The sequence below is a fragment of the Ranitomeya imitator genome, chromosome 1, assembly GCF_032444005.1.
Source record: "Ranitomeya imitator isolate aRanImi1 chromosome 1, aRanImi1.pri, whole genome shotgun sequence".
NCBI classification, from domain to species: Eukaryota; Metazoa; Chordata; class Amphibia; order Anura; family Dendrobatidae; genus Ranitomeya; species Ranitomeya imitator.
Genome location: NC_091282.1, coordinates 282,614,563 through 282,636,134, shown reverse-complemented (window position 1 = coordinate 282,636,134; position 21,572 = coordinate 282,614,563). Strand labels below are relative to the sequence as shown.

General features: G+C 45.8%; 1 protein-coding gene across 2 annotated transcripts in view; it reads left to right on the top strand.

The window, feature by feature from the left end:
* Nucleotides 1-21,572, top strand: part of GALNT9 (polypeptide N-acetylgalactosaminyltransferase 9) — a 773,980-nt gene that overhangs the window by 402,720 nt on the left and 349,688 nt on the right. For both annotated transcript variants that reach the window (XM_069756073.1, XM_069756074.1), the window contains exon 5: nt 6,766-6,963. In XM_069756073.1, coding sequence (XP_069612174.1) covers nt 6,766-6,963 — 198 coding nt within the window. The remainder of the gene's footprint in view (nt 1-6,765; nt 6,964-21,572) is intronic.

The following is a 21,572-nucleotide window of genomic DNA, read 5'->3' as shown; positions in this document are numbered from 1 at the left end:
ATGAATGGTGTAATTCAAAAGTAAAATTTGTTCTGCAAAAAAACAAGCCCTCACACATCTATAGTATGTGGGGGTAAAAATAAAAAAAGTTATGCGCATACACACACTCCTGGCTGACTTTAATTTTGTAGTGCTGCTGCCATTCTGGGAGCCGTCCTGCATCAGGTCATTGAGTTTACCATTCTAATTCTTGACATTGTAACTCTGGACATTTTATCTCAGAAATGGTTTTATTATTGTCTTTATTTATTAAAGTTGCAACATGCAGATTTGCTGATTAACATTATTGTGGTGTTCTGAAAATAAATGAGTTGCTTTTTTAATACAATATAATGCAGAAGATACCATTAAAGGGAACCTGTCACCCCAAAAATCGCGGGTGAGGTAAGCCCACCGGCATCAGGGGCTTATCTACAGCATTCTGTAATGCTGTAGATAAGCCCCCGATGTTACCTGAAAGAGGAGAAAAAGACGTTATATTATACTCACCCAGGGGCGGTCCCGCTGCTGGTCAGGTCGGATTGGGTGTCTCCGGTCCGCTGCGGCGCCTCCCATCTTCATTACAAGACGTCCTCTTCTGATCTTCAGCCACGGCTCCGGCGCAGGCGTACTTTGCTCTGCCCTGTTGAGGGCAGAGGATAGTACTGCAGTGCGCAGGCGCCGGAAAGGTCAGAGGCCCGGCGCCTGCGCACTGCAGTACTTTGTCTGCCCTCAACAGGGCAGAGCAAAGTACGCCTGCGCCGGAGCCGTGGCTGAAGATCAGAAGAGGACGTCTTGTAATGAAGATGGGAGGCGCCGCAGCGGACCGGAGACACCCAATCCGACCTGACCAGCAGCGGGACCGCCCCTGGGTGAGTATAATATAACGTCTTTTTCTCGTCTTTCAGGTAACATCGGGGGCTTATCTACAGCATTGCAGAATGCTGTAGATAAGTGTTGTGAATTCTGTGGCTGAGTTCACTTCTGTGGTCACAAGTGGTATTGCAGTCTCTGGGCTTCCTCCCTCAGGTGTTTTGGTGAGCTCGTTGGCTGCCTTGCTATTTAGCTCCACCTGAGTCTGTCTTCCTTGCTCCTTGTCAATGTTCCAGTGTTGGATCTGAGCTACTGCATCTTTCCTTGGGCCTGCTGCTCTGCTAGATAAGTGCTTCTAGTTTGTTTTCTGTTTTTTCTGTCCAGCTTGCTATTAACTTTTGCTGGAAGCTCTGAGAAGCAAAGGGGTGCACCGCCGTGCTGTTAGTTCGGCACGGTGGGTCTTTTTGCCCCTTTGCGTGGTTTTCGTTTTAGGGTTTTTTTGTAGACTGCATAGTTCTCTTTGCTATCCTCGCTCTGTCTAGAATATCGGGCCTCACTTTGCTGAATCTATTTCATTCCTACGTTTGTCTTTTCATCTTGCTAACAGTCATTATATGTGGGGGGCTGCCTATTCCTTTGGGGTATTTCTCTGAGGTAAGTCAGGCTTGTATTTCTATCTTCAGGCTAGTCAGCTCCTCAGGCAGTGCCGAGTTGCATAGGTAGTTGTTAGGCGCAATCCACTGCTGCTTATAGTTGTGTGAGGATAGATTAGGTACTGCAGTCTACAGAGATTCCACGTCTCAGAGCTTGTCCTATTGTTTTTGGTTATTGCCAGATCTCTGTATGTGCGCTGATTACTGCACGCTGTGTTGCCTGATTGCCAGCCATAACAGTACAAGGAGCCCACACCAATGATTCCCAATAGAGGGAAAAAAGAAATCCTGACATCATTTTTTTTTCTTAGCTCTGTCTTCAGTCTTTTTTTTCCCCTAGACATTAGAGTGCTTCAGGACACAGCTGTGGACATGGATATTCAGGCTCTGTGCTCCTCAATGGATAATCTCGTTGTAAATGTACAAAAGATTTAAGTTACTATTGATCAGAAATCGATGCTAGAACCAAGAATTCCGATTCCTGATTTGTTTTTTGGTGACAGAACTAAGTTCCTGAGCTTCAGAAATAATTGTAAGCTATTTTTGACCTTGAAACCTCATTCTTCTGGTAATCCTATTCAACAGGTTTTGATTATTATTTCTTTTTTGCGCGGCGACCCACAGGACTGGGCGTTTTCTCTTGCGCCAGGAGACCCTGCATTGAGTAGTGTCGATGCGTTTTTCCTGGCGCTCGGATTGCTTTACGATGAGCCTAATTCAGTGGATCAGGCTGAGAAAAATCTGCTGGCTTTATGCCAGGGTCAGGATGATATAGAAGTATATTGTCAGAAATTTAGAAAGTGGTCAGTACTCACTCTGTGGAATGAATCTGCACTAGCGGCTTTGTTCAGAAAGGGTCTCTCTGAAGCTCTTAAGGATGTAATGGTGGGATTTCCTATGCCTGCTGGTTTGAATGAGTCCATGTCCTTGGCCATTCAGATCGGTCGTCGCTTGCGCGAGCGTAAATCTGTGCACCATCTGGCGGTATTGTCTGAGAGTAAACCTGAGCCTATGCAGTGCGACAGGACTATGACTAAAGTAGAACGGCAAGAACACAGACGTCTGAACAGACTGTGTTTCTATTGTGGTGATTCTACTCATGCTATTTCTAATTGTCCTAAACGCACTAGGCGGTTCGATAGCTCTGCCGTTATTGGTACTGTACAGTCCAAATTCCTTTTGTCCATTACCTTAATGTGCTCTTTGTCATCGTATTCTGTCATGGCGTTTGTGGATTCAGGCGCTGCCCTGAATCTGATGGATTTGGATTATGCTAAACGTTGTGGATTTTTCTTGGAGCCTTTGCGGTGTCCTATTCCGTTGAGAGGAATTGATGCTACACCTTTGGCCAAGAATAAGCCTCAGTACTGGGCCCAGCTGACCATGTGCATGGCTCCTGCACATCAGGAAGTTATTCGCTTTCTGGTACTGCATAATTTGCATGATGTGGTCGTGTTGGGGTTGCCATGGCTACAAACCCATAATCCAGTATTGGATTGGAACTCTATGTCGGTAACCAGCTGGGGTTGTCAGGGAGTACATGGTGATGTTCCATTTTTGTCTATTTCGTCATCCATTCCTTCTGACATCCCAGAGTTCTTGTCGGACTTTCAGGATGTATTTGAAGAGTCCAAGTCTGATGCCCTACCTCCGCATAGGAATTGTGATTGTGCTATCGATTTGATTCCTGGTAGTAAATTCCCTAAGGGTCGTTTATTTAATTTGTCCGTACCTGAACACACCGCTATGCGCAGTTATGTGAAGGAGTCCCTGGAGAAGGGACATATTCGCCCATCGTCGTCACCATTGGGAGCAGGGTTCTTTTTTGTAGCCAAGAAGGATGGTTCGCTAAGACCGTGTATTGATTACCGCCTTCTTAATAAGATCACTGTTAAGTTTCAGTATCCCTTGCCATTGATTTCTGACTTGTTTGCTCGGATTAAGGGGGCTAGTTGGTTCACCAAGATAGATCTTCGTGGTGCGTATAATCTGGTGAGAATCAGGCAAGGAGATGAATGGAAAACGGCATTTAATACGCCCGAGGGTCATTTTGAGTATCTGGTGATGCCGTTTGGACTTGCCAATGCTCCATCTGTTTTTCAGTCTTTTATGCATGACATTTTCCGTGAGTATCTGGATAAATTCTTGATTGTTTACTTGGATGACATTTTGATCTTCTCTGATGATTGGGAGTCTCATGTGAAGCAAGTCAGAATGGTTTTCCAGGTACTGCGTGCTAATTCCTTGTTCGTGAAGGGATCAAAGTGTCTCTTCGGTGTGCAGAAAGTTTCATTTTTGGGGTTCATCTTTTCCCCTTCTACTATCGAGATGGATCCGGTTAAGGTTCAGGCCATCCAGGATTGGACTCAGCCGACATCTCTAAAAAGTCTGCAGAAATTCCTGGGCTTTGCTAATTTTTATCGTCGCTTCATCTGTAATTTTTCTAGCATTGCCAGACCATTGACCGATTTGACCAAGAAGGGTGCTGATTTGGTTAATTGGTCTTCTGCTGCCGTGGAAGCTTTTCAGGAGTTGAAGCGTCGTTTCTGCTGTGCCCCTGTGTTGTGTCAACCTGATGTTTCTCTTCCGTTCCAGGTCGAGGTTGATGCTTCTGAGATTGGTGCAGGGGCGGTTTTGTCACAGAGAGGTTCTGGTTGCTCAGTGTTCAAACCATGTGCTTTCTTTTCCAGGAAATTTTCTGCTGCTGAGCGTAATTATGATGTGGGCAACCGAGAGTTGCTGGCCATGAAGTGGGCATTCGAGGAGTGGCGTCATTGGCTTGAGGGTGCTAAGCATCGCGTGGTGGTTTTGACTGATCATAAGAACCTTACTTATCTTGAGTCTGCCAAGCGCTTGAATCCTAGACAGGCCCGTTGGTCGTTATTTTTTGCTCGTTTTGATTTTGTGATTTCATACCTTCCGGGCTCTAAAAATGTGAAGGCGGATGCTCTGTCTAGGAGTTTTGTGCCCGACTCTCCGGGGTTATCTGAGCCGGCGAGTATCCTCAAGGAAGGAGTCATTGTGTCTGCCATCTCCCCTGATTTGCGGAGAGTGTTGCAGAAATTTCAGGCTAATAAACCTGATCGTTGTCCGGCCGAGAAACTGTTCGTCCCTGATAGGTGGACTAGTAAAGTTATCTCTGAACTTCATTGTTCGGTGCTGGCCGGTCATCCAGGAATCTTTGGTACCAGGGAGTTGGTTGCTAGATCCTTCTGGTGGCCATCTCTGTCACGGGATGTGCGTGCTTTTGTGCAGTCCTGTGGAATTTGTGCTAGGGCTAAGCCCTGCTGTTCACGTGCCAGTGGGTTGCTTTTGCCCTTGCCGGTCCCGAAGAGGCCTTGGACACATATTTCGATGGATTTCATTTCTGACCTTCCCGTTTCTCAAAAAATGTCGGTCATTTGGGTGGTCTGTGATCGCTTTTCTAAAATGGTCCATCTGGTGCCCTTGGTTAAATTGCCTTCCTCCTCTGATTTGGTGCCTTTGTTCTTCCAGCATGTGGTTCGTTTACATGGCATTCCTGAGAATATTGTTTCTGACAGAGGTTCCCAGTTTGTCTCGAGGTTCTGGCGAGCCTTTTGTGGTAGGATGGGCATTGACCTATCTTTCTCCTCGGCCTTCCATCCTCAGACTAATGGCCAGACCGAACGAACCAATCAGACCTTGGAAACATATCTGAGATGTTTTGTTTCCGCTGACCAGGATGATTGGGTGTCATTTTTGCCGTTGGCTGAGTTCGCCCTTAATAATCGGGCCAGCTCGGCTACCTTGGTCTCTCCATTTTTCTGCAATTCTGGGTTCCATCCTCGTTTCTCTTCAGGACAGGTTGAGTCTTCGGACTGTCCTGGTGTGGATTCTGTGGTGGACAGGTTGCAGCAGATCTGGACTCAGGTGGTGGACAATTTGACCTTGTCCCAGGAGAAGGCTCAGCTTTTCGCTAATCGCAGACGCCGTGTGGGACCCCGACTTCGTGTTGGGGATCTGGTTTGGTTATCTTCTCGCCATATTCCTATGAAGGTTTCCTCTCCTAAATTTAAACCTCGTTTTATTGGTCCGTATAGGATTTCTGAGATTCTCAATCCGGTGTCTTTTCGTCTGACCCTCCCAGACTCCTTTTCCATACATAATGTATTCCATAGGTCGTTGTTGAGGAGATACGTGGCACCTATGGTTCCATCTGTGGAGCCTCCTGCCCCTGTTTTGGTGGAGGGGGAATTGGAGTATATTGTGGAGAAGATTTTGGATTCTCGTGTCTCTAGACGGAAACTCCAGTATCTGGTCAAATGGAAGGGTTATGCTCAGGAAGATAATTCCTGGGTTTTTGCCTCTGATGTCCATGCCCCAGATCTTGTTCGTGCCTTTCATGTGGCTCATCCTGGTCGGCCTGGGGGTTCTGGTGAGGGTTCGGTGACCCCTCCTCAAGGGGGGGGTACTGTTGTGAATTCTGTGGCTGAGTTCACTTCTGTGGTCACAAGTGGTATTGCAGTCTCTGGGCTTCCTCCCTCAGGTGTTTTGGTGAGCTCGTTGGCTGCCTTGCTATTTAGCTCCACCTGAGTCTGTCTTCCTTGCTCCTTGTCAATGTTCCAGTGTTGGATCTGAGCTACTGCATCGTTCCTTGGGCCTGCTGCTCTGCTAGATAAGTGCTTCTAGTTTGTTTTCTGTTTTTTCTGTCCAGCTTGCTATTAACTTTTGCTGGAAGCTCTGAGAAGCAAAGGGGTGCACCGCCGTGCTGTTAGTTCGGCACGGTGGGTCTTTTTGCCCCTTTGCGTGGTTTTCGTTTTAGGGTTTTTTTGTAGACTGCATAGTTCTCTTTGCTATCCTCGCTCTGTCTAGAATATCGGGCCTCACTTTGCTGAATCTATTTCATTCCTACGTTTGTCTTTTCATCTTGCTAACAGTCATTATATGTGGGGGGCTGCCTATTCCTTTGGGGTATTTCTCTGAGGTAAGTCAGGCTTGTATTTCTATCTTCAGGCTAGTCAGCTCCTCAGGCAGTGCCGAGTTGCATAGGTAGTTGTTAGGCGCAATCCACTGCTGCTTATAGTTGTGTGAGGATAGATTAGGTACTGCAGTCTACAGAGATTCCACGTCTCAGAGCTTGTCCTATTGTTTTTGGTTATTGCCAGATCTCTGTATGTGCGCTGATTACTGCACGCTGTGTTGCCTGATTGCCAGCCATAACAGATAAGCCCCTGATGCCGGTGGGCTTACCTCACCCGCGATTTTCGGGGTGACAGGTTCCCTTTAAGTAAACAGCTTTGATGTAAATTATGCAATAAAACTAGTTGCTAACAGAATCTTTCTCATTTTCTATATGTAGGGCAGAACCTGTTATCACAAGGATCAAAGAAGACAGAAGACGAATCATTTTACCAGCGATCGACAATATCAAATACAACACGTTTGAGGTGCAGCAATATGCAAATGCTGCACACGGATATAACTGGGGTTTATGGTGCATGTACATTACTCCTCCTCAGGACTGGTTAGAGAAAGGGGATGAGTCTGCTCCAATCAGGTAAGCTGAAGTTACTTTCTCTTGCAATATTAAGATTTACTGGTAAAGAACAATAAAAACAAGTCATTTTTTGCCATGCACCGTATTTCATGTTTATTTACTATGTTTTGCCAAATATAAGCAATACCCATATATGAGTAATACTATAGCAAACAGTAGAAATCATTCCCTCCTTGTAGAAAGACCTACAAAGAGGAGAGCTGAAGTATCATAAACCTGGAATCCTTTCTATTTTCTATCCACATACCTAAAACATATGTGGTCAATAGTTCTCATATCTTAAATTCATACTGAACAAGAAGTTTTGTGAACGCATACACAAATCTAGGAGATAGTCATTATTATAAGTGATGTAACTCCAGATTTGTATTTTAAGTTCCACGGCATATTGCAATATCACACGCATTCAAGGCCGCTACTATGTGAGAGGAAACTTATGCACTACCTTCTCATGAAGTCATGATCCATATAGTGTACTGTTATATATTCTATAAATTACCACACCATATACTGCCTAATTATGATCACCAAACAATATGGTGCCAAGTTGCAGTGTTTGGTAGATTGGTGAACTCGGCTGCTCACAGAGGTAGACACAGGAACGTTTTTCGTTGCTGACTAGTATTAAAAATGTACATTAAAAACCAGTGCAAAGTTCAGTAAAGTAAACATGGCCTTCCTGGCATAATGAGAAAATGAAAAATTAACATATAGCACAGTCTATATGGCTGCAGGGATCCGCACACTCACGGGAAACAACAGGGTTTAGCTCTCTTTATCAAAACACAGCTCTGGAGCTCTAATCTTCAGGCACACTGAAAACAGAATGATTGAGAAGGCTGACTTTTTATCTTCTAGACTCCACCTTGGGGTGGAGATATGGTGGACAGCCTGCGACCCACTCTTCAGCTGCTCACAAATAAACCCAGCCTGTAACATGGCCGATTAACCACTCTCAGCACTTAGTGTGGTGGAACATTTTCCCCAGGTTCATATCACTGAAGCTAACATGTTCAGTGATACATATCTTCATTCCAGCATTTTACCAATGACCTTGTCACAATTGTTATATATCGGGCAAATAATGTTTCCATAAAATTGTTTAAATAACTGTAAAGATTATATTATGTATGATGCTGAAGTAACCATTGCACACCAGTAAATATCATACAATGCTCAAATAGTACTTGCCATATTTTTTGGACTGTAAGACCCATTTTTTATCAAGAAAAACTCTAGCTAAAAAGTGTGCGCATCTTAAAATCTGGAGTCAGCTTCATCCAATGGAGGAGAACACAGACACCATGTCCTTCCCGATCACAGAGAGAATTGCTCTCTCTCCTCCTGCCCCTCCATGATCTACAGAATCTGATCAGTGCAGAGCAGGACAGGAGGCTTCCTGGGACCTTAACAGAGGCTGCACAAGCTGAGCAGCTAAAGGACCTTAGCTCAAGGACCTTTCAGGTCTTGTGACTGACCACATGACCTGAAAGTTTCTTATGTTAATCAGGTCAAAGTTCCTTGAGCTGCTCAGCTCGGGCAGCCTCCATTCAGGTTCTGATCAGAAACTTCAAGAAGTGGTAATATATAGTGTGTGTACGTAAATGTGCATGTAGCAGAGCTGTGTGTCTCTGTAAGTGTACATGTAGCAGTGCTGTGTGTGTCTATATATGCATGTAGTGTGCATGAAGGAGAGCTGTGTATGTGTAAATGTGCATGTATCAGAGCTGTGTGTGTGTCTATATGTGCATATGTAGCAGAGCTATGTGGCTCTACAGTGGGTGAAAGAAGCATTGAACATGTCACCAATTTTCTAAGCAAAACTATTTCTAAAGGTGCTATTGACATGAAATTCTAACCACATGTTGATAACAACCCATCCAATCCACACAAGAAAAAAATAAAACAATAGATGTGCATAACTTAAGTTATGTGTCATAATGAAAAATTATACAGGGAAAAAGCATTGAATACATGGAGAAAGAGATTTGCAAAAATACATGGAAAGTCATGACATCAGCTGAAATCTATCAGTAATTAGAAAGCAATCCTGCCATTTAGTGAAAAATAATATCAGCTGGTTCAACTGATAACCCAAAAAATGATGTCTCATTACTAAGGTGCTACACAAGAAACTTCTCATGATGGGCTCAAGACCTTTGTAACATTACTGTTGCGAAACATACTGATTGCATTATTTACAGAAGAATTTTTAAACTGCTTAACATTCCAGGGAGCACTGTTCGGGTCATAATCCGGAAGTGGAAAGAACATCTTTTCACCATAAACCGTCCATGACCAGGTGCTCCTGCAAGATTTCAAACAGAGGAGTGAAAAGAATTTTCAAAAGAGTTGTCCAAGAGCCAAGGACCACCTGTGGAGAGCTACACAAAGACCTGGAAGCAGCAGGCACAATTGTTTCAAAGAAAAGTATAAGTAATGCACTCAACTTTCATGGCATACATCCACACCCGCACGCTATACTCCATTGCTGAACAAAAAGCATGTTTAAGCGCACTTAAAGGTTGCTCAGCATCATTCAGACAAGCCTGTGAAATACTGGGAGAATATAGTCTGGCCAGATGAGACCAAAATTGAACTCTTTGGATGCCATGATACACACCATGTTTGGAGACCATAAGGCACTGCATATAACCCCTAAAACACCATACTAAGGCTACGTTCACACTAGCGTTGCGCCGCCCTGCGTCGGCGACGCAACGCGCGACGCACGGAAAAACGCGCGCAAACGCGCGCAAAAATGCGCGCGTTTTGCGACGCGTGCGTCGTTTTTTGACGAAATCGGACGCAAGAAAAATGCAACTTGTAGCGTTTTCTTGCGTCCGACGCTAGCGTCTAAAACGACGCACGTGTCGGAAAACGCGTGCAAAAAGACGCACGCGTCCCCTATATTAAACATAGGGGCGCGTCGCCGCTGCGTCGCCGACGCAACAGCGACGCGACGCTAATGTGAACGTAGCCTAACAGTGAAGACAATGATTGCAAAAACACAGCCAAAGAAACTCTTAATTGATTTCAGATAAAGAAAATAAATCTGATAGATTTCCCAGCCAATCACCTGACCTGAATCTAATAGAAACTTTATGGAAGGAACTAAACCTCTGAGTTCATAGAAGGAGCCCATGGAACGTTCAGGATTTGAAGAGTGTTAATGTGGGAGAATAGGTCAAAATCATAGCAGAGCATAGTATGGGACTAGTTTCTCCACACATGAGGTGTCTTGAAGCTCTCATCACAAGCAAAGGCTTTTGTATGAAGTATTAAATACATTTCAGTAAGAGTCTTCAATTCTTTTCCCCTGTGTCTTTTCTCATTATTACACATAACTTAATTTATGAACATCTATAGTTTATTTATTTGCCTTTGTGGATTAGATGGGCTGCTACCAACATGTCATGTCAATAACATCTTTAGAAATATGTTTACTAAAAAATCAGCGATGTGTTCAATACTTATTTCAGCTGCTGTATATGCATATGTAGCAGAGTTGTGTGTGTTTACATTTGCATGTAGCAGAACTGTGTGTGTCTATGTGTGCATATGTAGCACAGCTGTGTAGTGTATATAACACTGCAGAGAGACACTAATAATAGAATTGTTACTTCCCTATTCTACCCTAGTGCATCACAATTAGTGATAATAACACCTCCACCAGGGAAGTTTTCACCAATAGGAAACATTTTCCTATTTCCTGCTGTCTAAACATGGGGTGTGCCTAAGGCTAGGTTCACATTGCGTTAGTGCAGTCCATTCAACACATGCGCAACGCAAGTGCCTTTTAAAGATCGCATTATGTGATCGCGCTAGAGCAGAGGCTCCATCTGTGCTAGCAGTGACGGACCCGAAAACGCTGCAGACCGCATCCGAGGGTCCGTCACAGAATGATAACACATCGCTAACGCATGCAGAATATGACATGCGTTAGTGATGCGTTACATAATGGCAGTTAATGGGTGCACTAACGCATCTGTTACATAGCGTTAGTGCCGCTATTTAATGGATGCCGTCAGCACATTGCCATTAACGGAATGTGAACCTAGCCTTATGGTAAGGTGCACCTTACAGTTAGAAAAATATGGTACATACCTTGACAAATTGGATCATAAAAATTTAAAACCAGACAAATTCTCTAAGATTCATGGTGCCAGCTCATTGGTGTTAGCTCAACTGAGGCTCTCTCATTTGCTGTATCAGATTATGCATCCTATACGATTGCATATGTCAAACACCTTTATGGCTAGATCTAGTTGTTATACTAATGAAGACCAATGAAAATAAAAAAAAACTATTGTGCCACAACATTAAATTGGATATGTTTCCATACATTAGATTAGAGGTACTGTATATACTGAGTATGCTTATCTAGGAATGGACTCCAGAAGACCTTAGCAGACATTAGCAGAAGAGCTTTTCAATTTTGCAAGTGGTGAAATAAGCATCAATGATCATTTGGTGTCCATGACCATGTTGCTATTTTACAAATTATTCTCCTTTTATTACTTTGAAAAAGCAAGAAACTATGCGCACTATGGACATCCCATTTCTCAAGGTCTTTCATTTGTCCTTTTTTACATTTCCACATCAACTATTGTGCTGCCTGATATATCCTGCCACGTGATTGGTACAAATTTTAATGAGATAGTCAGTGTTAAGGACTGGCGGAACGCACCAAGTAGAAGATGAAATGGAACTAGGTGCGTTCGCAGTCCGAGGTCCACCGTGCAGGTAAAAACCCTGCTGCTAGTAAGACGGACTATATGGCGGTACTATAAGTATACACGCACGAGTTAACTTCACCCTGCGTGAAGGAAGCGATCCTGTTGCGTCACAGGACCGCGGTACCGCACATAGAGCGCGAGCAAGAAGTCAGCGAACTCAACCCCAACTAGGATTGAAGTCCGATTAGACACTTGCTGGCACAACACCGCAACTGGGTGTGTAAGGAAACTAAATAATAATACAAAGGCACAAGAGTGCGTGCGGTGCCGCACTGACGGATGCCACTAACCACCCAGGCTTGGGTAAGGAAAGCGCAGAGCAAGCGCACGGCGCCGTACAGGCGGACACAGCAATTGGTAGCTGTAATGTGTGTTACGTGCTGTTGGATAAGTCGGGCGCTAGATAGCAAACATACACCTTCCGCGAACAATCATTCAATAGGGAGGGTTATTTAAAGAGCGACTTTCACTCACAACACACACACATATTTACAAGACAATACTAGCGCATGGCCGTACGGTCATGCGCAGTTTATATAGCTGCAGCACAGGAAAGAGCTACAGAAGTTTTGCCCTTTCAGGACCTGCCAAAAGGACCAATGGGATGTGCTGCAGTACCTGAGCATGTGACCCTCGATCTCCAACGGGAGATCCTGCCCTGGGCATGCTCAGACAGAGAAAAGCAGGACTTAGATCCAGAAACGTCCACTCGCCGCTGCCCAGCACTGGCTTCAATGGCAGAAGCAGGAAAAGCAGCAGTAACTCTTCGCACAGAGTCAGACTGAGCGAGACGCTGGGATGGACGTCCCTGCTGAGCAGACTCCACTGCGGCTGGAGAAGAATGGGAGACCGCAGCAGAGATGGATCGAGATTCCCCCTGTGCAGCAGAGGAAACTCGACTCCTAACATGGGCCCCCCTCTCCTTGGGCCTCGCTACGTTCGAAGGCAGCAATGAGCTGCGGGGCCCGAATGTGCTCAACAGGCTCCCAGGACCTGTCCTCGGGGCCATAACCCTTCCAGTCGACCAAATAAAATTTTTTGCCACGTACCACCTTGAACCCCAAAATAGCGTTCACCTCATAATCGTCAGTAGACGAACCCGATGTCCCAGCAGATGACTCGGAAAACCGGGACATATACACGGGTTTCAAGAGGGGCACATGAAAGGTGTCGGTGATACCCAGGCGTGGCGGAAGGGCCAAACGATAGACCACAGGATTAACCTGCTCGAGGACCTTGAATGGACCCAAATAGCGAGGAGCAAATTTAGTGGACTCAACTCGCAGCCTGATGTTACGGGTGGAGAGCCACACCAAGTCGCCAGGAGCAAAGGTCGGAGCGGGGCGCCGATGAGCATCGGCGGAGGACCTCATTATCTCTTTAGAGGCCCGAATGGCATCCTGAGTGCGGTCCCAAATATCCCGTGCCTCCACAGCCCAGTCTGCCACCCTGGAGTCGGCGGAAGACACGGGCATAGGCACAGGTACCCGTGGATGCTGACCATAGTTGAGGAGGAATGGCGTTTGTCCAGTGGAGTCGGCTACGGCGTTGTTCAGTGCAAACTCTGCCCATGATAGCAAGGATGCCCAGTCATCCTGCCTGGCTGAAACAAAATGTCGCAGGTATGTGACCAAGGTCTGGTTGGCCCTCTCTACCAACCCATTCGTCTCGGGATGATAAGCGGAAGAGAGATTCAACTCAATACTGAGAAGACGACAAAGCTCTCTCCAGAACTGAGATGCAAACTGGTGACCCCGGTCACTGACAATTTTGTCAGGCATACCATGTAGGCGGAAGATGTGTTTAATGAACAACGCTGCCAAGTCCCGTGCAGAAGGTAACCGTGGTAGCGGCACCAAATGCACCATTTTTGAGAAATGATTGGTGATGACCCAAATGATGGTACAGCCGCGAGACTTGGGTAAACCCACAACAAAGTCCATCCCGACCATCTCCCAGGGCCTATCTGCCACCGGCAAGGGATAGAGCAACCCAGATGGCCTTTGACACGGAGATTTATTTTTGGCGCAGGAGACACACGCCAGAATATAATCCCTGACATCCCGGACCATATGCGGTCACCAGTATGTCCTCGCCAGTAGCTCAGATGTCCTCTTTGTCCCAAAGTGTCCACCCACCCTGGACGAATGAGACCAAGAGAGAACCTCCGGTCGCAAATTAATGGGCACAAAAGTCTTGCCCGGAGGCACAGACTCTAGCGAAACCGGCGCTATGGTTCTCAAGCTCTCAGAAGGGACAATAAGCCGAGGCTCCTCTTCCTCCTCCTCAGTTGACATAAGGGAGCGAGAGAGAGCATCAGCACGGATATTCTTCTCCCCGGCGAGATAATGAAGGGAAAAGTGGAACCGGGAGAAGAACAGGGACCATCTGGCCTGGCGAGAATTTAGCCGCTGGGCTGTTTGCAAATAGGCCAAATTTTTGTGGTCCGTGTAAACTTGGAAGGGAAACCGCGCACCTTCCAGAAGGTGTCTCCACTCCAAAAAGGCCAACTTCATTGCTAGCAACTCCCTGTCCCCGATGGAGTAGTTTCTCTCCGCTGGCGTGAAGGTCTTAGAGAAGAAGAAGCATGGATGCTTCCGACCTTGAGCATCCTTTTGATAGAGGACTGCTCCAGCACCAACGGACGAGGCATCCACCTCCATTAGGAATGGCTTATCCACATCGGGACGATGTAAGATGGGAGCGCTAGCAAAGTGGGACTTAATAGAAGTGAAGGCCATGGAGACCTCTTCCGACCACAATTTGGGATTCGCTCCCTTCTTGGTGAGGGCTACCAAGGGAGCTACCAGAGTTGAGAAGAGGGGAATGAACTGGCGGTAATAGTTTATGAACCCCATAAAGCGCTGCACCGCTTTAAGAGAATGGGGCTCTTGCCAGTCCATCACAGCCTGTAGTTTGGCAGGATCCATAGCCAATCCCTGGGCGGAGATGATATAGCCCAGGAAAGGTAAGGACTCCTGCTCAAACACACACTTCAACTTCGCATAAAGAGAGTTTGCCCGTAGGAGGTCGAAGACTCTGCCAACATCTCTACGGTGGGAGTCAATATCTGGAGAAAAGATGAGAATATCATCCAGATAGACTACAACCGAGGTGGAAAGCATATCCCGGAAGATGTCGTTGACAAAGTCTTGGAAAACGGCAGGTGCGTTACAGAGCCCGAAGGGCATCACCAGATACTCATAGTGCCCATCTCTGGTGTTAAATGCTGTTTTCCATTCGTCCCCCTCACGGATGCGAATCAGGTTATAAGCACCCCGCAGATCTAGTTTAGTAAACACTCTAGCTCCCCGAAGCCTATCGAAAAGCTCAGATATCAAAGGCAAAGGGTACTTGTTCTTAACTGTGATAGCATTAAGACCCCTGTAGTCTATGCATGGACGTAGTTCTCCATTCTTCTTCTGCACGAAAAAGAACCCTGCCCCAGCAGGTGACACTGACTTCCTGATGAACCCTCTTGCCAGATTCTCTTGAATGTACTGAGACATTGCCTCCATTTCCAGGAGAGATAATGGATAGACTCGACCCCGGGGAGGCTCAGCACCAGGCAAGAGATCAATAGGACAGTCATAGGGGCGATGGGGCGGAAGGGTCTCGGCTGCCTTTTTGGAGAACACATCTGCATAAGACCAATATTGCTTGGGGAGAGAGGAAAGATCTGCGGGTACCTCTGTAGTAGCAACCTGAACGCACTCTCGATGACACCTGTTCCCACAAGATTCACCCCATCCCAGAATTCTGCCTGAGGACCACTCGATGTGAGGAGAGTGGTACCGTAACCAAGGTATCCCCAAGAGAACCTCATCAATTCCCTCAGGAATGACGAGTAGAGATATAATCTCCTGATGAGATGGTGACATGGACAGAGTAAAAGGGATAGTTTGATGTGTAATCTGTGCGGGCAGTGTCGACCCATTCACCACTCATACCGTTACTGGTTGAGATAGCATGACCAGAGGAATTGCGTGACGTTGGGCGAAGGCTGAAGACATAAAATTGCCCTCCGCCCCAGAATCCATGCAGAGTTCTACCGAGTGAGAGGATGAGCCCAATGTTATTGTCCCCTTAAAGGACAATTTGGAGGCAAACGTCGCCGTGTCTAGTGCACCTCCACCAACTACCACTAGATGCTGACGTTTCCTCGACCGCTGCAGACATCTGGAGGCAAGATGTCCTGACTGTTGGCAAAGATGACAAATCTGAAGTGCACGAGCGGTCCGGGACTTAGATCCTGCTCGTGACTCTACCACAGGCTCATGGGGCTCAGGAGCCTGGTCTGGAGATTCCAAAGGTTTGGCGATGGTGGGAGCCAGCCGAAACCTCTGCCTACACTGGGCTCACTCTAACCTCCGCTCGTGAAAACGGAGATCAATACGAGTGGATAGAGTTATTAATTCCTCCAGTGTGGCGGGAATCTCCCTAGTGGCCAGGGCGTCCTTAACGTGGTCAGCCAGCCCCCTCCAAAATATTGGAATGAGGGCTTTATCCGACCACTCCAGCTCAGATGCTAAGGTGCGGAAGTGGACGGCAAAATGACTGACCAAGGACGAGCCCTGAGTCAATGCCAACAATTGGAGCGCCATATCATGGGTGACACAAGGTCCTAAAAAGACCTGTTTCAGAGTGCTCAGAAACAACGGAGTACTCTGCACCACATGATCGCTATGCTCCCATAGCGGCGTAGCCCACTGCAACGCCCTGTCCGATAGAAGAGACACTATAAATCCCACCTTAGCCCGCTCTGTAGGGAAACGAGAGGCCAGAAGCTCGAGATGGATAGAGCACTGACTCACGAAACCCCTACAAGACTTACTGTCACCAGAGATTTTCTCTTTAAGCGGGAGGCGAGTTAGAGTCGGGACAGGAGCGGCAGTGGACAAGGTGGCTGCAGCAACACTAGCAGCCTGAACAGCGACAGCATTGACATCCACAGCTGAGGTTGAACGCTCAAGAGCCGCCAACCTTCCCTCCAGCTGCTGGATGTACCGCTGTGAACGCTGATCGTCCATCATTTACTAGCCAGACCTTGGCGCTAGTATTATGTTAAGGACTGGCGGAACGCACCAAGTACAAGATGAAATGGAACTAGGTGCGTTCGCAGTCCGAGGTCCACCGTGCAGGTAAAAACCCTGCTGCTAGTAAGACGGACTATATGGCGGTACTATGAGTATACACGCATGAGTTAACTTCACCCTGCGTGAAGGAAGCGATCCTGTTGCGTCACAGGACCGCGGTACCGCACATAGAGCGCGAGCAAGAAGTCAGTGAACTCAACCCCAACTAGGATTGAAGTCCGATTAGACACTTGCTGGCACAACACCGCAACTGGGTGTGTAAGGAAACTAAATAATAATACAAAGGCACAAGAGTGCGTGCGGTGCCGCACTGATGGATGCCACTAACCACCCAGGCTTGGGTCAGGAAAGCGCAGAGCAAGCGCACGGCGCCGTACAGGCGGACACAGCAATTGGTAGCTGTAATGTGTGTTACGTGCTGTTGGATAAGTCGGGCGCTAGATAGCAAACATACACCTTCCGCGAACAATCATTCAATAGGGAGGGTTATTTAAAGAGCGACTTTCACTCACAACACACACACATATTTACAAGACAATACTAGTGCATGGCCGTGCGGTCATGCGCAGTTTATATAGCTGCAGCACAGGAAAGAGCTACAGAAGTTTTGCCCTTTCAGGACCTGCCAAAAGGACCAATGGGATGTGCTGCAGTACCTGAGCATATGACCCTCGATCTCCAATGGGAGATCCTGCCCTGGGCATGCTCAGACAGAGAAAAGCAGGACTTAGATCCAGAAACGTCCACTCGCCGCTGCCCAGCACTGGCTTCAATGGCAGAAGCAGGAAAAGCAGCAGTAAGTCTTTGCACAGAGTCAGACTGAGCGAGACGCTGGGATGGACGTCCCTGCTGAGCAGACTCCACTGCGGCTGGAGAAGAATGGGAGACCGCAGCGGAGACGGATCGAGATTCCCCCTGTGCAGCAGAGGAAACTCGACTCCTAACAGTCAGTGGTTAAAAGATTACCTGTATGGTCATTATCTATATACACCTATGTATGGATAATTATTATCTGAGATATTCTACTGTGTTTGCTCTTCGGTTGCTTCTTAACTCAACTCTATTAAGGCAGGGTAATGATTCATGATCATGGTTTGCCTACAGTACTTTGGGTAATTTGAGACCCACCTCCTCCTTTAACATTGGTCAAAGTTGCTCCTCCCCTGCAGTACTGTCTCCTCTGATTGGCTGCTGTTGATAAACTATTGTTTGTCACATGCTTAGAAGGATATTTGTGAAAAGGAAGCTTGCGTGCAGTACAGAATGGGTAGGTCTGTCATGAAGTATAGCTTAACCCCTTACCGGCATCGGACGTACTATACCGTCCGATGCCGGCTCCCCTGCTTTGATGCAGGGCTCCGCGGTGAGCCCGCACCAAAGCCGGGACATGTCAGCTGTTTTGAACAGCTGACATGTGCCCGTAATAGGCGCGGGCAGAATCGCGATCTGCCCGCACCTATTAACTAGTTAAATGCCGCTGTCAAACGCAGACAGCGGCATTTAACTACTGCTTCCGGCCGGGCGGCCGGAAATGACGTCATCGCCGACCCCCGTCACATGATCGGGGGTCGGCGATGCTTGTATATTGTAACCATAGAGGTCCTTGAGACCTCTATGGTTACTGGTTGCCCGTCGCTGTGAGCGCCACCCTGTGGTCGGCGCTCACAGCACACGTGCAATTCTGCTACATAGCAGCGATCAGCAGATCGCTGCTATGTAGCAGAGCCGATCGGGTTGTGCCTGCTTCTAGCCTCTCATGGAGGCTATTGAAGCATCGCAAAAGTTAAAAAAAAAAGTTTAAAAAAATGTGAAAAAAAATAAAAAAAACATAAAAGTTTAAATCACCCCCCTTTCGCCCCAATCAAAATAAATCAATAAAAAAAATATCAAATCTACGCATATTTGGTATCGCCGTGCTCAGAATCGCCCGATCTATCAAATAAAAAAAAGTATTAACCTGATCGCTAAACAGCGTAGCGGGAAAAAAACTTGAAACGCCAGAATTACGTTTTTTTGGTCGCCGCGACATTGCATTAAAATGCAATAACGGGCGATCAAAAGAACGTATCTGCACCGAAATGCTATCATTAAAAACGTCATCTCGGCACGCAAAAAATAAGCCCTCAACCGACCCCAGATCACGAAAAATGGAGATGCTACGAGTATCGGAAAATGGCGCAATTTTTTATTTTTTTTTTTAGCAAAGTTTGGAATTTTTTTTCACCACTTAGATAAAAAATAACCTAGTCATGTTTGGTGTCTATGAACTCGTAATGACCTGGAGAATCATAATGGCAGGTCATTTTTAGCATTTAGTGAACCTAGCAAAAAAGCCAAACAAAAAACCAATGTGGGATTGCACTTTTTTTGCAATTTCACCGCACTTGGAATTTTTTTCCCGTTTTCTAGTACACGACATGCTAAAACCAATGATGTCGTTCAAAAGTACAACTCGTCCCGCAAAAAATAAGCCCTCACATGGCCAAATTGACGGAAAAATAAAAAAGTTATGGCTCTGGGAAGGAGGGGAGCGAAAAACGAACACGGAAAAACGAAAAATCCCCCGGTCATGAAGGGGTTAATAAACCAATAGTGATATAAAGAAGATTATCAGGTAACTGCAACACATATACTAAGGTAAAGAGCCTTAGCGGGGTAGGTGGCTTATGGGTTCTATATTCTTATGGATGATCCTTTGCTATATAGCGACACACGAGTTTTCATTTTCCTTCACAAACCTAGAGAAGAAAAATATTGAAATTATCCATAGTGAAAGCACTTTAACTTGTTTATGCTATGTACTAGAAAAGGATGTATCACAGACCGACTCTTAATATAAGCACTGAGAAATAAATGTCACAGTTACAGTCCAGTTTTGCCCTCAAAGGAAACGTTATATTGATTTACTACAGAGTTGGTGCCTAAACAATACACATTATAATGATTCATTACAAAAGGGCATGACATTTTATTCTCATTTTCAATACATAACCAAAAGACAAGTATTGGTCAGCTACACCACAGGATGCATGGATATTCTGGGAATTCATCGTTAACAAAGACTGAAGATCTAGAAATGCAAGAATTTTTTTTATCTACGGTAAATAGAAAAGGCAGAACAGGTAGAGTTAGAAGAGATACTGCAGTTTGAATTTTATTTTAATAAATTTAAATATATGCAAACATTACAAAATACTTTGAAACTATATTTACATTGCTTTTCTAAAATAATGTGCCCACATTCCGTTTATATTTCCATCAGAGCTCTTTTATATTCATAGTAGGTAAAAAAAGTAGATTCAACTAAGCTACTTGTGTAAAAGGAGATTTTGACAATGGGATTGAGTGTGTGAGACCAATGATTCTTGGCATGTTAGTTGGTGTTTCTGAAAGGGAATTGAAAAAACGCTAGGGTAGGAATAACAAAAAAAATACCCCAATTGATCAAATTAATCTGGTTTACAGCTCTTACTGATAAATGTAATGTTTAATCATGGAACAAATCCTTCAAGCAGGGGCGTAACTACTGCGGTCACAGAGGTCGCAGCCGCAACCAGGACAGTGCGGGTGGGGACCCGTGAGGGTGAGGTCCGCCGTCGCCAGCAGAAAAGGATGCTGTGTGGCGAGGGAGTGGAAGAAAGGTGAGTATAATTTTTTTTTATATGCTTTAAAGAACAGCAGCAGAATGGCGGCCATACTGTATATACTAGGATGGGGCTATATATACCAGGATAAGGAACATATAGCCAGGATGGAGCCCAAGATAAGGGACATATAGCAGGATAAGGAACATATAGCCAGGATGGAGCCCAAGATAAGGGACATATAGCAGGATAAGGGACATATGATTCTGTGATATTACCAGTATGAGGGATATATATATATATCATGATAAGGCGCAGAATAAGGGACCTATACCAGAATGGGAGATATATATGCCAGGATGCAGGATATATATACCAGGATAGGGACCATGATAAGGGACATACAGTATATATATATGGATGGGGGATATATATACCTGGATAAGGCCTAGATAAGGGACATACTGTATATCGGATAAGGCACATATATGCCTTATGGGGAGATGGGGATAAATTTACCAAGATGGGGCCCAAGCAGGACAAGGGACCTATATATCAGGATAGGGGATATATATGCTAGGATGATGGACATACAGTGGCTTGTGACAGTATTCACCCACTTGGCATTTTGGGGGTTTTGCTACCTTGCAACCTGGAATTTTCTAATTTTTTTTTTAGAGTTTGCATCAGTTCATGTAAGGAACATGCCTACAACTGTGAACATTTTTTTTATTGTGAAACAAACAAATAGGACAAAATAATTGAAAATTTCAGTTTGCATAGCTATTTACCTCCTAATATAGGTACTTTGTGGAGCCTCCTTTTGCAGTTATAGCAGCTGCAAGTCACTTTGGATAAGTCTCTATGAGCTTTCCACATCTTGCCACTGGAATTTTTGCCCATTCCTCAAGACAAAACTGCTCCTGATGAACAGGAATCTTCAAGTCTAACCCCAGATTAAGGACTGTTCTTTCGCTAGGCCACTCCAAAACATTAAGGCTATGTGCACACATTAGGTTTATTTGCAGACCTCCCTATGGGAGGTGGATCAGCATATTCATGACTGTAATCGGCGGCACCACGTGACCGCTCATACAGGAGAAGCTGGCGCTGAGAGGAAGCTGTGAGGGAGCCGGGTGAGTATTTTATTAACAGCGGGCAGGCGCACAGGGGGTTTGGGGGGGGGGTTT